Below are 12,634 nucleotides of genomic sequence, written 5' to 3' on the forward strand. Positions count from 1 at the left end.
ACACTGGTACTGGATAAACTCAGATTCTCAGAAATCAATATCCGTGTGGCAGCCAGTCTTTCAATTGCTGAGGGTAAAGACGAGGTACACAGAATCCTGTATCTAATTTATTTTATGTAGAAAAAAAGCTTTTTCCCCCTGTGCAATTATTTCACTAAAACTCTTAAATAAATGTTGGGGGGTGGGGGGGGGAGATTTCCTCTATGTGCTAAAATGAATTTACAAAGAATTTCACTATACCTAATGCGCAGAAGAACCCTTCACCATGCTTTATTTTGTATGCAAATTATCTTACATCAGAAATCAGCACAAAGATAATGATAAATATTGTTTCTGTGTATGACAATAGACTAAAGAGTTGAGTTTCTGTGTAATTTCGGTGGAAGATCTGCGGAAACCCCAGAGAAATGGAGTAAACGCCAATAATGCTTCCCTTTTCAATAAAGTTGTTTCCTACTGTCACGTGACAAGAGTGCAGAATTTCCCTCTTCCCATCGTGTGATGCAAAAACTGCATAATACAACTGAATGATATAGCGATGAGTGACAGTCGGGGTAACATTGGTCGTGTTGGTAATTTTAGGAAACAATTTTCAACGCACATGAACTTTTTCACTAAAATTATTGTCAGGAGTCATTTCACAGCTTCTCCCTGGTCAATATTTGCAAAGAATTAGAATCATTCAAATCCCATCTAGTACCCTCCATTTGAAAGCTGATGGGTATGAATCATTCTTTAAATTTGTATCACACATACCGTAGGGCAACTGTTTTCTGCCTTATCCTCCAGGAACCCAACCTGGCAGAGTTTCTTCTCATTCCGCAACCAATATTCCGCAGAGTCCAATAAACTATTACTGCACAGGATCTGTTGAAAGAAAAAAATCAATTCATCTCTTTGGTTCAATCTACAGACATGTTTCACCATCAGCAAGTACTTTTTAAAATATAAATATATCATCATTCAAGGTTCAAGGTTGTTGTCCATTGGCATGATTTTTATTTCAATCACAGTGAAAGGGGCAAAAAGGTTTAACAACATCTGAATTGATTTCTAATTTACAAGGGTAGAAATTGTTTCTGACCCTTTTTCAGCCGTCAGTCTCCCAGCGCACATCGCTCACCCATTTTGCCTGCACAAATATCGGGCTGCTTGCCTCACCGGCAGTGGCCGTGGGCAAGTCCCAGGACGGGAGTGGGTGGGGGGGGGGGGTTAGTAGCAACAGGTGGGGGGGGGGTCATCGCTAATACTGTGAAGTTCGGGGAGCACTCCTGTACCTCCTGGCTCCACAGCAACATTTTAGGAAATTAAATAAAAAATCTTTTGTTGGTAGCCGTTGCTTAGGCCTCAGCAGCCAATGAAGGATCTTGAGCAGGGCAGGCCGGAAGCCTGCCCCACTCATTGCAGACCAATTTCCATGGGGCCTAAAACAGGCATTAGGCCCCTTAGTTATGTATGGAAGGGACCTAAGGCCTGTTTTAGGCGGTAGCCAGTGATGCTTGAATAATGGCACAACCTAATTTCAGGTTGGACATGTTTCAGACATCCTTGGTGCACAGGACGTTGGTCCGCACAACTGGGCCTTGTTGTGCCTGTTTAACGCCCATTAAATGGATGCAATGAGGACCAATTCCTACCACACAGTATTTTTGATAGTGGCAGTGTTTAGGGTTTGACCCCTATCAAGGGTCAAGGGTATTATGATGTAATGGCTAGCATTTCAAGAAGGGCAAGCACTATAATGTTTTTTTTATCCTACAGGTGGACATTCCGCAGGCCTCAACCTGATGGCATTAATAAATCACACTGAGTGGCAGAGTGAAAGAGCTACACCACAGAAGTTAAATAATATAAAACCCTAAATTCTGTAATGGAAACCACCCCTAGAAAACAGGAGTGCTTAATGGGCTTTGTACCTTTTCTGTGTTCATATTTAAATCTTTTCACAAACATATAGTCAGGGGCAGGAGAGGTGAGGGAGCCAGTTAGGGTGCCTTGTCTCAACTTTCCATTGAGTAACCCAGAGTAGTCCCAGAGCTACAGTAGACAGTGATGACATGTACCCAAAGAGAAGCCTGTTCAAATTAAATTTTACATATTCAAAATATCATTGCTCACTATTGCAGTGTATTATCAAATAAAATAAAACATTTTATGGGGAATTCTGCTCTTCCAGGCAGAGTTCTGTTGGGGTGGGACTTCCTCCTGTTGCTCTGTATCCCACCCAACCCTGACACTATTTCCTGGGTCGTGGTTCATTCCTTATGCATGGCGGGCTCACAGGGAGCCCACCCGTGCAACCAAGGAAACTCCAGTGGCACTACAGTGGAGACATGGAGCAGAATTCCCTCCTTTGTGTTTCAGAACAGTCAAACTCTTTTTTAGTGAACCATTTTATTTTCTTGCTCTTGATATGGGCTAAAATTTGGTGGTCCTATTGCAGTGGCAGAAGGACGCTTGTCATGCTGACAAAGTCAGGAGCTAACAACAACAACTTGCATTTATATAGTGACTTTAACATAGAAAAACATGCCAAGGTGTTTTGCAGATGAGTAAGGAAAAAATGGACTCCGAGCCAAAGGAGATAGTAGGAAGGTTTCAGATATCTGCTGACTAGAACATAAAAGCATAAGAACATAAGGAGCAGGGGTAGGCCTTACAGCCCCTCGAGCTTGCTCTGCCATTCCACAAGATCATGGCTGATCTTCTACCTCAACTCCACTTGCCCACCCTATCCCCATATCCCTCGATTTCCTTAGTGTCCAAAAATCTATCGATCTCAGTCCTGAATATACTCAACGACCGAGAATCCACCGCCCCCTAGTGTAAAGAATTCCAAAGATTCACAACCCTCTGAGTGAATAATTTTTTCTTCAGTCCTAAATGGCCGACCCCTATCATGAGATTGTGACCCCTAGTTCTAGACTCTCCAGTTAGGGGCAGCAGCGTCTCAGCATCTACCCTGTCAAGTCCTCTAAGAATTTTATATGTTTCAATGAAATCACCTCTCATTTTCTAAACTCCAGAGAAAATAGGCCCATTCTACTCAATTTCTCTTCATATGACAACCCTCTCACCCCAGGAATCAATCTAGTAAACCTTCATTAGACCCCCTCTAAGGCAAGTATATCCTTCCCTAGGTAAGGATTCCAAAACTATACACAGTACTCTAGGTGTGGTCTCACGAGAGCCCTATATAATTGCAGCAAGACTTCTTTACTCTAATACTCCAATCCCCTTGCAATAAAGGCTAACATACCATTTTCCTTCCTAATTGCTTGCTGTACCTGCATGTTAACTTTCTGTGATTCGGGTACAAGGACACCCAATCCCTCTGAATACCAACATTTCTTAGTCTCTTACCTTTTACAAAATATTCTGCTGTTCTATTCTTCCTACCATAGTGGATAATTTCACATTTCCCCACATTATACTCCATCTGCCAACTTCTCGCCCACTCACTTAACCTGTCTATATCCCTTTGCAGTCTCTTTGCGTCCTCCTCACTGCTTACTTTCCACCTATCTTTGTATCGTCAGCAAACTTGGATACATTATACTCGGTCCCCTCATCTAAGTCATTGATATATGTTGTAAAGAGCTGAGGCTCGAGCACTGATCCTTGTGGCACCCCACTAGTTACAACCTGCCAACCCGAAAATGACCCGTTTATTCCTACTCTCTGTTTTATGGCCATTAACCAATGCTCAATAGATCGAGAATTTGCTGATTTTCGTTCAGACTTTCAGAATTCATAGTTTTTCTTTTTACAGAATATACTTTCTTGTATTTTCCCTTGGATTTCTGATCAGTGAGTGCAGTTTTGGGTAAAATAGATTATTCTCCTCATAGGAATTTACTGTATGCACAGTGGGTTTAAGCACAGCTGACGGCCGCACTTGTCTTTGCCTTCTATGTGATCAGGGAAGATTTGGTTATTGGATCAACTATTCCAGGTTCACCAAACTGGCTGATTATGGCAATAGTTTCCTTCCATTGGCAGTGGAGCAAGAACTGCAGGTTTAGCAGGAGCTGTAGCTTTTCGCTACTGTCGGAATGAACATACTTTTACTGCTGGCAATATTCCAGACCATTTGTAGAAAATCAAAGTCCATTATCTTTAAACATTTCATTAGCATTCATTAGCATTACCCAACAATACTTAAACCTGGACTATTCTGAATCCCTCAAGGTAATATCAAGAAATCATATCCAATCTATCTGGTCCTAAATTCCATTCACTGTCCTGGGCACCCATTTTCTTTAAATGCACGCACAACTTTTCATCAAATATTTGACCATGTGCCTCAATGCGGCAATGAAAAAATACAGTCTTGGAAAGGGCTTTGTAGGTATCCTAAATTCTCACAAGATTACATTTAGGTAAAAGCATTATGACAGATGTACAAACATGGCAACCTGGAAAAGTAGCAAAAGCTTCCAAACTAGCTTTTGAAAAAGCTGACAAAGCCCTCAAAAAGCTGACCACATTAGCAGCCCAGAATATAGGACTAAGATGCATGAAGACAAGGCGTGGGAAAGTGTAGTGGAGCACAGGCTTGTCTTAACTTAAATCACACAAATCACTAAAAGTAGCCACGCATGTTAATAAGGCCATAAAATCAAGCACTAGGGTTCATTTCTAGCTGGATAGAATTGAAAAGGAAAGAATTTTTGTTAAACTTGTATAGAACCCATGGTTAGACCACACCTAGGAGTATTATGCACAGTTCTGGACTCCATATTATAGAAAGGAGGCGTTGGAGAGGGTGCAAAAAGATTCACAAGGATGATAGCAGAACTGAAAGGATATCCTTAGCAGGAAAGGCTGAACAGGCTAGGGCTCTTTTCCCTAGAAAAGAGAAGACTGAGGGGTGACCTGATAGAGATCTTTAAGATGATGATAAGGTTTGATAGGGTTGACGTGGAGAAAATGTTTCCACTTGTGGGGGAGACGAAACTAGAGGTCATAAATTTAAAATAGTCACTACTAAATCCAATAGGGATTCAGGAGAAACTTCTTTACCCAGAGAGTGGCTAAAATGTGGAATTCGCTATCATGAAGAGTAGTTAAGGCGACTAGCATAGATGCATTTAAGGGGAAGCTAGATAAGCATATGAGGGAGAAAGGAATGGAAGGGTACCCTGATAGGTCTAGATGAAGTAGGGAGGGAGCAGGCTTGTGTGGAGATAAACGCTGGCATAGACCAGTTTGGTCGAATAGCCTGTTTCTGTGCTGTAGTTTTGATGTAACTTGATGTAAGCTGCAGGTATACCCAGCAGTCCATCAGTTTTATTACAGCACACAAAAATGGTTTGCAGCAGTGGTGGCTTTAGAATTACTGAAGGGGGTATGAGTGCTGAAATTTACTTTAACCCTAAAACAAGACCTTATATTCCAACATAAGGTCTTGTTTTATGAGACTTTATTTGGTCCATTTTCTGGCATTTTGCAATCTATTGTAATCCTACATTTCAAGCCAATAATATGTTTTTCCTGGAAGGGTTCCAGATATTTTAAATATAAAAATAAAAATAGTCATTAGGATCTCAATACGACTTTACAGGGTAAAGTTAAGATAAATGGGTTAAAGCCCTCCATTAAAGTAATGAATAAAGGAACGTCAAACCAACACCTTAAGCGTGATTCCAGGATGGTATGTTGCCTCCCTGGTGCTAGGGTCAAGGATGTCACGGAGCGGCTGCAGGGCATTCTGGAGGGGGAGGGTGAACAGCCAGTAGTCGTGGTCCATATCGGTACCAACGACATAGGTTAAAAAAAGGGATGAGGTCCTGCAAGGACAATTTAAGGAGTTAGGAGATAGATTAAAAAGCAGGACCTCAAAGGTAGTGATCTCAGGATTACTACCGGTGCCACGTGCTAGTGAGTATAGGAACAGGAGAATAGACCAGATGAATGCGTGGCTGCAGGGATGGTGTAGGAGGGAGGGATTTAGATTCCTGGGACATTGGGAACAGTTCTGGGGAAGGTGGGACCTGTACAAGCGGGACGGGTTACACCCGAGCAGGACCGGGACCAATGTCCTCGCGTGGGTGTTTACTAGTGCTGTTGGGGAAGGTTTAAACTAGAATGGCAAGGGGATGGGAACCTCAGCAAGGAGACAGAGGAGGGGGAAACAAGGATAGAAACAAAAGACAGAAAGGGAAGAAGCAATAGTGGAAGGCAAAGAAAACAAGGACGAAAAACAAATAGGACCATAATGCAAAATAATACTAAGATGACTAGCAATCTTAAAAAGACAAGTCTAAAGGCATTGTGTCTTATTGCGCGGAGCATTCACAATAAGGTAGATGAATTAACAGCGCAGATAGATATAGTTGCGATTATGGAGACATGGCTGCAGGGTGACCAAGGATGGGAACTGTACATCCAGGGGTATTCAATATTTAGGAAGGACAGGCACAAATGGAAAGGAGGTGGGGTGGCATTGCTAGTAAAGGAGGAAATCAATGCAATAGTGAGGAAGGATATTGGCTCGGAAAATCACTATGTGGAATCTGTATGGGCGGAGCTAAGAAACACCAAGGGGCAGAAAACGTTGGTGGGGGTTGTCAAAGGCCCCCAAACAGTAGTGCAGATGTAGGGGACGGCATTAAACAGGAAATTAGGGACGCATGCAAGAAGGGTACAACTATAATCATGGGAGACTTTAATTTACATATAGATTGGTCAAACCAAATTAGCAATAATGCTGTGGGGGAGGATTTCCTGATGTGTGTACGTGATGGATTTCTAGACCAATACGTTGAGGAACCAACTAGAGAACAGACGATCCTAGACTGGGTATTGTGTAAGGAGAAAGGAGAAAGGGTCCCTTAGGGAAGAGCGACCATAACATGATAGAATTCCTCATTAAGATGGAAAGTGAAGTAGTCGAATCCGAAACTAGGATCCTGAATCTAAATAAAGGAAATTACGAAAGTATGAGGTGCGAGTTGGCTATGATAGATTGGGGAATTTTACTAAAAGGGATGACAGTGGATAGGCAATGGGTAATATTTAAAGAACGTGTGCAGGAATTACAACAATTATTCATTCCTGTCTGGCGCAAAAATAAAACAGGAAAGGTGGCTCAACCGTGGCTTACAAAAGAAATTAGGGATAGTATTAGATCCAAAGAGGAGGCATATAAAATTGCCAGAAAAAGCAGCAAGCCTGAGGATTGGGAGCAGTTTAGAATTCAGCAAAGGAGGACAAAGAGATTGATTAAGAGGGGAAAAATAGAGTATGAGAGTAAACTAGCAGGGAACATAAAAACTGACTGTAAAAGCTTCTATAAATATGTCAAGAGAAAAAGATTAGTGAAGACAAATGTAGGTCCCTTACAGTCAGAAATGGGGGAAGTTATAATGGGGAACAAAGAATTGGCAGAACAAATAAACACATATTTTGGTTCTGTCTTCACAAAGGAGGACACAAATAACCTCCCGGAAATGTTAGGGAACTAAGGGTCTAGTGAGAGGGAGGAACTGAAGGAAATCAGTATTAGTAAAAAAAATAGTGCTAGGGAAATTAATGGGGCTAAAGGCTGACAAATCCCCAGGGCCTGATAATCTGCATCCCAGAGTACTAAAGGAAGTGGCCCTGGAAATAGTGGATGCATTGGTGGTAATCCACCAAAATTCTATAGACTCTGGAACAGTTCCTACAGATTGGAAGGTGGCAAATGTAACCCCACTATTTAAAAAAGGAGGGAGAGAAAAAACAGGGAATTACAGACCAGTTAGCCTAATATCAGTCGTGGGGAAAATGCTAGAGTCCATTATAAAGGATGTGATAACAGAACACTTGGAAGGCATTAACGGGAGTGGACAAAGCCAGCATGAAAGGGAAATCATGCTTAACAAATCTACTGGAGTTTTTTGAGGAGGTAACTAGTAGAATAGATAGGGGAGAACTAGTGAATGTGGTGTATTTGGATTTTCAGAAGGCTTTTGATAAGGTCCCACACAAGAGGTTAGTGTGCAAAATTAAAGCACATGGGATTGGGGGGAATATACTGGCATGGATTGAGAATTGGTTGACAGACAGGAAACAGAGAGTAGGAACAAACGGGTCTTTTTCCAGGTGGCAGGCAGTGACTAGTGGGGTACCGCAAGGATCAATGCTTGGGCCCCAGCTATTCACAATATATATCAATGATTTGGATGAGGGAACTAAATGTAACATTTCCAAGTTTGCAGACGACACAAAGCTGGGGTGGAATGTGAGCTGTGAGGAGGATGCAAAGAGGCTCCAATGTGATTTGGACAAGTTGGGTGAGTGGACAAGCATATGGCAGATGCATATAACGTGGATAAATGTGAGGTTATCCACTTTGGTTGTAAAAACAGAAAGGCAGATTATTATCTGAATGGTGATAGATTGGGAAAAGGGGAGTTGCAATGAGACCTGGGTGTCCTTGTACACCAGTCGCTGAAAGCGAGCATTCAGGTGCAGCAAGCAGTTAGGAAGGCGAATGGTATGTTGGCCTTCATTGCAAGAGGATTTGAGTACAGGAACAGGGATGTCTTACTGCAGTTGTTCAGGGCCTTGGTGAGACCACATCTGGAATATTGTGTGCAGTTTTGGACTCCTTATCTGAGGAAGGATGTCCTTGCCATGGAGGGAATACAACGAAGGTTTACCAGACTGATTCCTGGGATGGCGGGACTGACACATGAGGAGAGATTGGGTCAACTAGGCCTATATTCACTAGAGTTTAGAAGAATGAGAGGTGATCTCATCGAAACATATAAAATTCTAACAGGACTAGACAGACAAGATGCAGGGAGGATGTTCCCAATGGCTGGGGAGTCCAGAACCAGGGGTCACAGTCTCAGGATACGGGGTATGCCATTTAGAACCGAGATGAGGAGAAATTTCTTTACTCAGAGGGTGGTGAACCTGTGGAATTCTCTACCACAGAAGGCAGTGGAGGCCAAGTCATTGGATGTATTCAAGAAGGAGATAGATATATTTCTTAATGCTAAAGGGACCAAGGGATATGGGGAAAAAGCAGGAACAGGGTACTGAGTTAGACGATCATTTTGAATGGCGGAGCAGGCCCGAAGGGCCGAATGGCCTACTCTTGCTCCTATTTTCTATGTTTTTTTTTAATGTTCATTTGCTATTATTGGCAAAAGTGATTTCATAGAATCATAGAATCAGACAACATTGAAAGAGGCCATTCGGCCCCTCGTTTCTGGGCCAGCTCTTTGAAAGAGCTATTCAATTAGCTCCACTCACCTGCTCTTTCTCCATAGCCCTGAAAATGTCTCCTATGCTAGATTTAGCATTTATTGCTATTTTAAACCTGCTAAAAAGGTCTATTTTCTTGTACTGGCAATTAAAATTATAAAACAACGAACATTAAAAAAAATGGATGTTACATGAAAACATGATTTGCAGGAACAGGCACAGAGAGCAGAATGCTACGCGCTCAAATGTACCTGACTGTCTCCAGTCTGGAGTTTGCAATCTAATATACACTTACTGTCACATCTCACAATTTCCCATTGATGCTGATCGCTCTAATAAGTGACATTAATAATCAGATGGGTATAATAGATGAAATGGATGGTGTGGGCCTTCTTTCTCTCCGTTTACTGTACGGTAACAAACATAAATAAACTGAAAACAGCTTTCAAAGTTACACAACTTGGCAGGCATTGCACTCACACACAAACAAGCCAATCGTCTGCGTCATCATGCTATATTGTAGTAAAATCCTAAATATGGGAAGCTGAATGTAATTTTTTTTTAAATTAGGTAATGCTCATCACCAATCCAACCCCACTCCTTATTTTATTTCCAAACTCTGATAATTCTTCAATTGCAATGACAGGAATGATGCCAATTAATGCATTCACACCAGGGAACATCCTCCTTATCTCAAAAAAGCAGCTGCAACTAGCATTGAATAACACAACAGATGAGCATGGCTGAGAAATTCTTTTGAGGAAAACGAAAAGATTTAAAAACATGCATTTTACTGGCTTATTTGTTGTATTTAGCTCCTGTAAGGACAAATGCTAAATAAACACTGTGACTCAGAAATCGTCAACTTATCTTAAAACTTTTCTGCCTCAAGTTTGCGCATAACCAATATATGAATGCCTCCAACCCACTTTCAACTGAGCTGATTGTTCATATTAACAATCTCCAATCTCTGTGAGAAAAGCAGATTTTTCTTGTGAATGGCTGATATAGGAACATAGGAACAGGATGGGCCATTCAGCTGCTCGAGCCTGTCCTGCCATTGAATAAATTCATGGCTGATCTGTATCCTAATTCCATTCACCTGCCTTAGCTCCATATCCCTGAATACCCTTGACTAGCAAAAATCTATCAATCTCAGATTTAAAATGATTAATTGAGCTAGCATCTACCGCTTTTTGTAGGAGAGAGTGCCACACTTCTACCACCCTTTACTTGAAGAAGTGTTTCCTGACTTCTCTCCTGAATGGCCTGGTTCTGATTTTAACGTTATATCCCCTTGTCCTAGACACCCCCACCAGCGGAAAAAGTTTATCTCTATCTACCCTATCAATTCATTTCAAAATCCTGTAAACCTCAATCAAATCACTCTTTAAACGTCCATATTCCAGGGAATACAAGCCTAGCTTATGTAATCTCTCCTCATAATCCAATCCTAGGAACCCTGGTAACATTTTGGTGAATCTGCACTGCACTCCTTCCAAGGCCAATATATCCTTTCTAAGGTGCGGTGCCCAGAAATGTACACAGTACTCCAGATTATTTTTTGTACCTGATTACTAAATTTTAGTGATCTTGTGCATGGACCCCTAAATCTTGGGCCACCACTGTTCCTAGCTTTTCACCACTTAAAAAATACTCAGTTCTATCCTTTTTTAGTACAAAATGGATGACCTCACAATTACCTGTGTTGAAATCCATCTGCCACAGTTTTGCCCACTCACTTAATCTATAAATGTCTCTTTGTAATTTTATGCTCCCATCTACACTACTTACTATGCCACCAACCTTTGTGTCATCGGCAAACTTGGATATATGGCTCTCTATTGTCTTATCTAAGTGTATCTTATCTTATCTAAATATAGTGAATAGTTGAGGCCCCAGCACAGATCCTTGTGGGACACCACTGATCACTTCCTTCTAATTTGAGTACATACCCATTATCCCTACTCTCTGTCTTCTACTGCCTAACCAGGTTAATAATTTGCCTTCAATTCCATGAGCTTTAATTTTTGCAAACAGTCTCTTATGTGGAACCTTATCAAATGCCTCTGGAAGTCCATATAAACTACATCCATAGACATTCCCCTGTCTACTACTTTAGTTACTTCCTCAAAAAATTCAATTAGGTTCGTTAGATATTACCTATCCTTTACAAATCCATGTTGGTTCTCTCTAATCAGCTCAAATTTCTCCAAGTGCTCAGTCACCCAGTCCTTAATTATAGATTCTAATAACTTCCCCACAACAGATGTTAAATTAACAGGACTATAATTTCCTGGTTTCTCTCTCTCACCTTTCTTGACAAGCTGACATGTGGATTGAAAAGAATGACTTCACCAGCTGATGGTTAGCATGCATGTGAGTATCAGGAATGAGGCTATGAGGAATGAAATAAAGAACACAGTAACCACTGGGCGAGTAAGCAAAAGATATTGGGGGTGAAATTGGTCTACGCTAATAGAGCGAAACGGACTCATAGCAAATCAGCAGCCTGTTTAACACCACATCTGATTTTCTTTTGGGCACGGTGAATAACGAGCTGCCGATTCACTATGAGCCTACTGGTGAAGACCAATTTCATCATCATTGTCAGGGTTTGGTTTGGTCACCAGAGTTTCTCACTGAGAAACTTGACCTGTGAACTTCAACAGAAAGAAGACAAAAGAAACCCTAGAACAGATTGAGACACAGAAGGACAGCCATTCCATAATTTGCACTGCTGGGCTGGCCATTCCAATCAAATCTTCTGATTTAGTCTTGAATTAATTATGCACAGCAAATCCTGCTGACACATTCTGGATGTATGATGCATGTTCAGCTATTGACACAGAGTTGTGGGGGGGGGGGGCGCTGCTGCAGGATGGTCACATGAATGCCATCAATGACCTCTTGCACTTCATAAAATGCAGCAATGAAATTGGGCAGCCATGTCATGTTGCTGTTGACACTCAGTGGGAAAAGAAATGTAAGTGCTGGCCCTGCTGAACAATGCATCAGTCACTTCTTTGACACAGCTGTGGACTGCAAATTGCCTGATATTGCAGATTATACCTATGTTAGCCTGAAAGAAAAATAAGCCTAAGCGTTGAGGAAGAATGTGACCTTGATTGCTAACTCAGAACCTGTGGAGGTAGTTTCCCTCAATCATTGTTAGGTTTGTGCACCCGGGTCTGCAGATATTGCTGGTGGCAAGTAACAGGTGCATGCAGTCTGGCAGATATGCCAGCTGATCGCCTTGGCATGTTTTCTTTAATCATCTTTTTCATCAAGCATGAAAGTCTGTGGTTGTGGGTGCTTTGAATGCAAACCCCATATTTAAGAAAAATGGCACTTTAAGAATATCTGTATCTTTAAGAGCTCCTTTTCCCACATGCAATTATGCTGCTGACCTTTAGCACCCACTTTCAATGGG

At 41.6% G+C, this 12,634-nt stretch overlaps 1 protein-coding gene across 4 annotated transcripts in view; it reads right to left on the bottom strand.

Moving 5' to 3' along the window:
- The window catches only part of sphkap (SPHK1 interactor, AKAP domain containing), a 228,576-nt gene that overhangs the window by 86,195 nt on the left and 129,747 nt on the right, over positions 1–12,634 (bottom strand). For all 4 annotated transcript variants that reach the window (XM_067995140.1, XM_067995137.1, XM_067995139.1 and 1 more), the window contains one exon: positions 757–867. In XM_067995140.1, the coding sequence (XP_067851241.1) occupies positions 757–867 (111 nt within the window). The remainder of the gene's footprint in view (positions 1–756; positions 868–12,634) is intronic.

Source organism: Heptranchias perlo, chromosome 13, assembly GCF_035084215.1.
Source record: "Heptranchias perlo isolate sHepPer1 chromosome 13, sHepPer1.hap1, whole genome shotgun sequence".
Lineage (NCBI taxonomy): Eukaryota > Metazoa > Chordata > Chondrichthyes > Hexanchiformes > Hexanchidae > Heptranchias > Heptranchias perlo.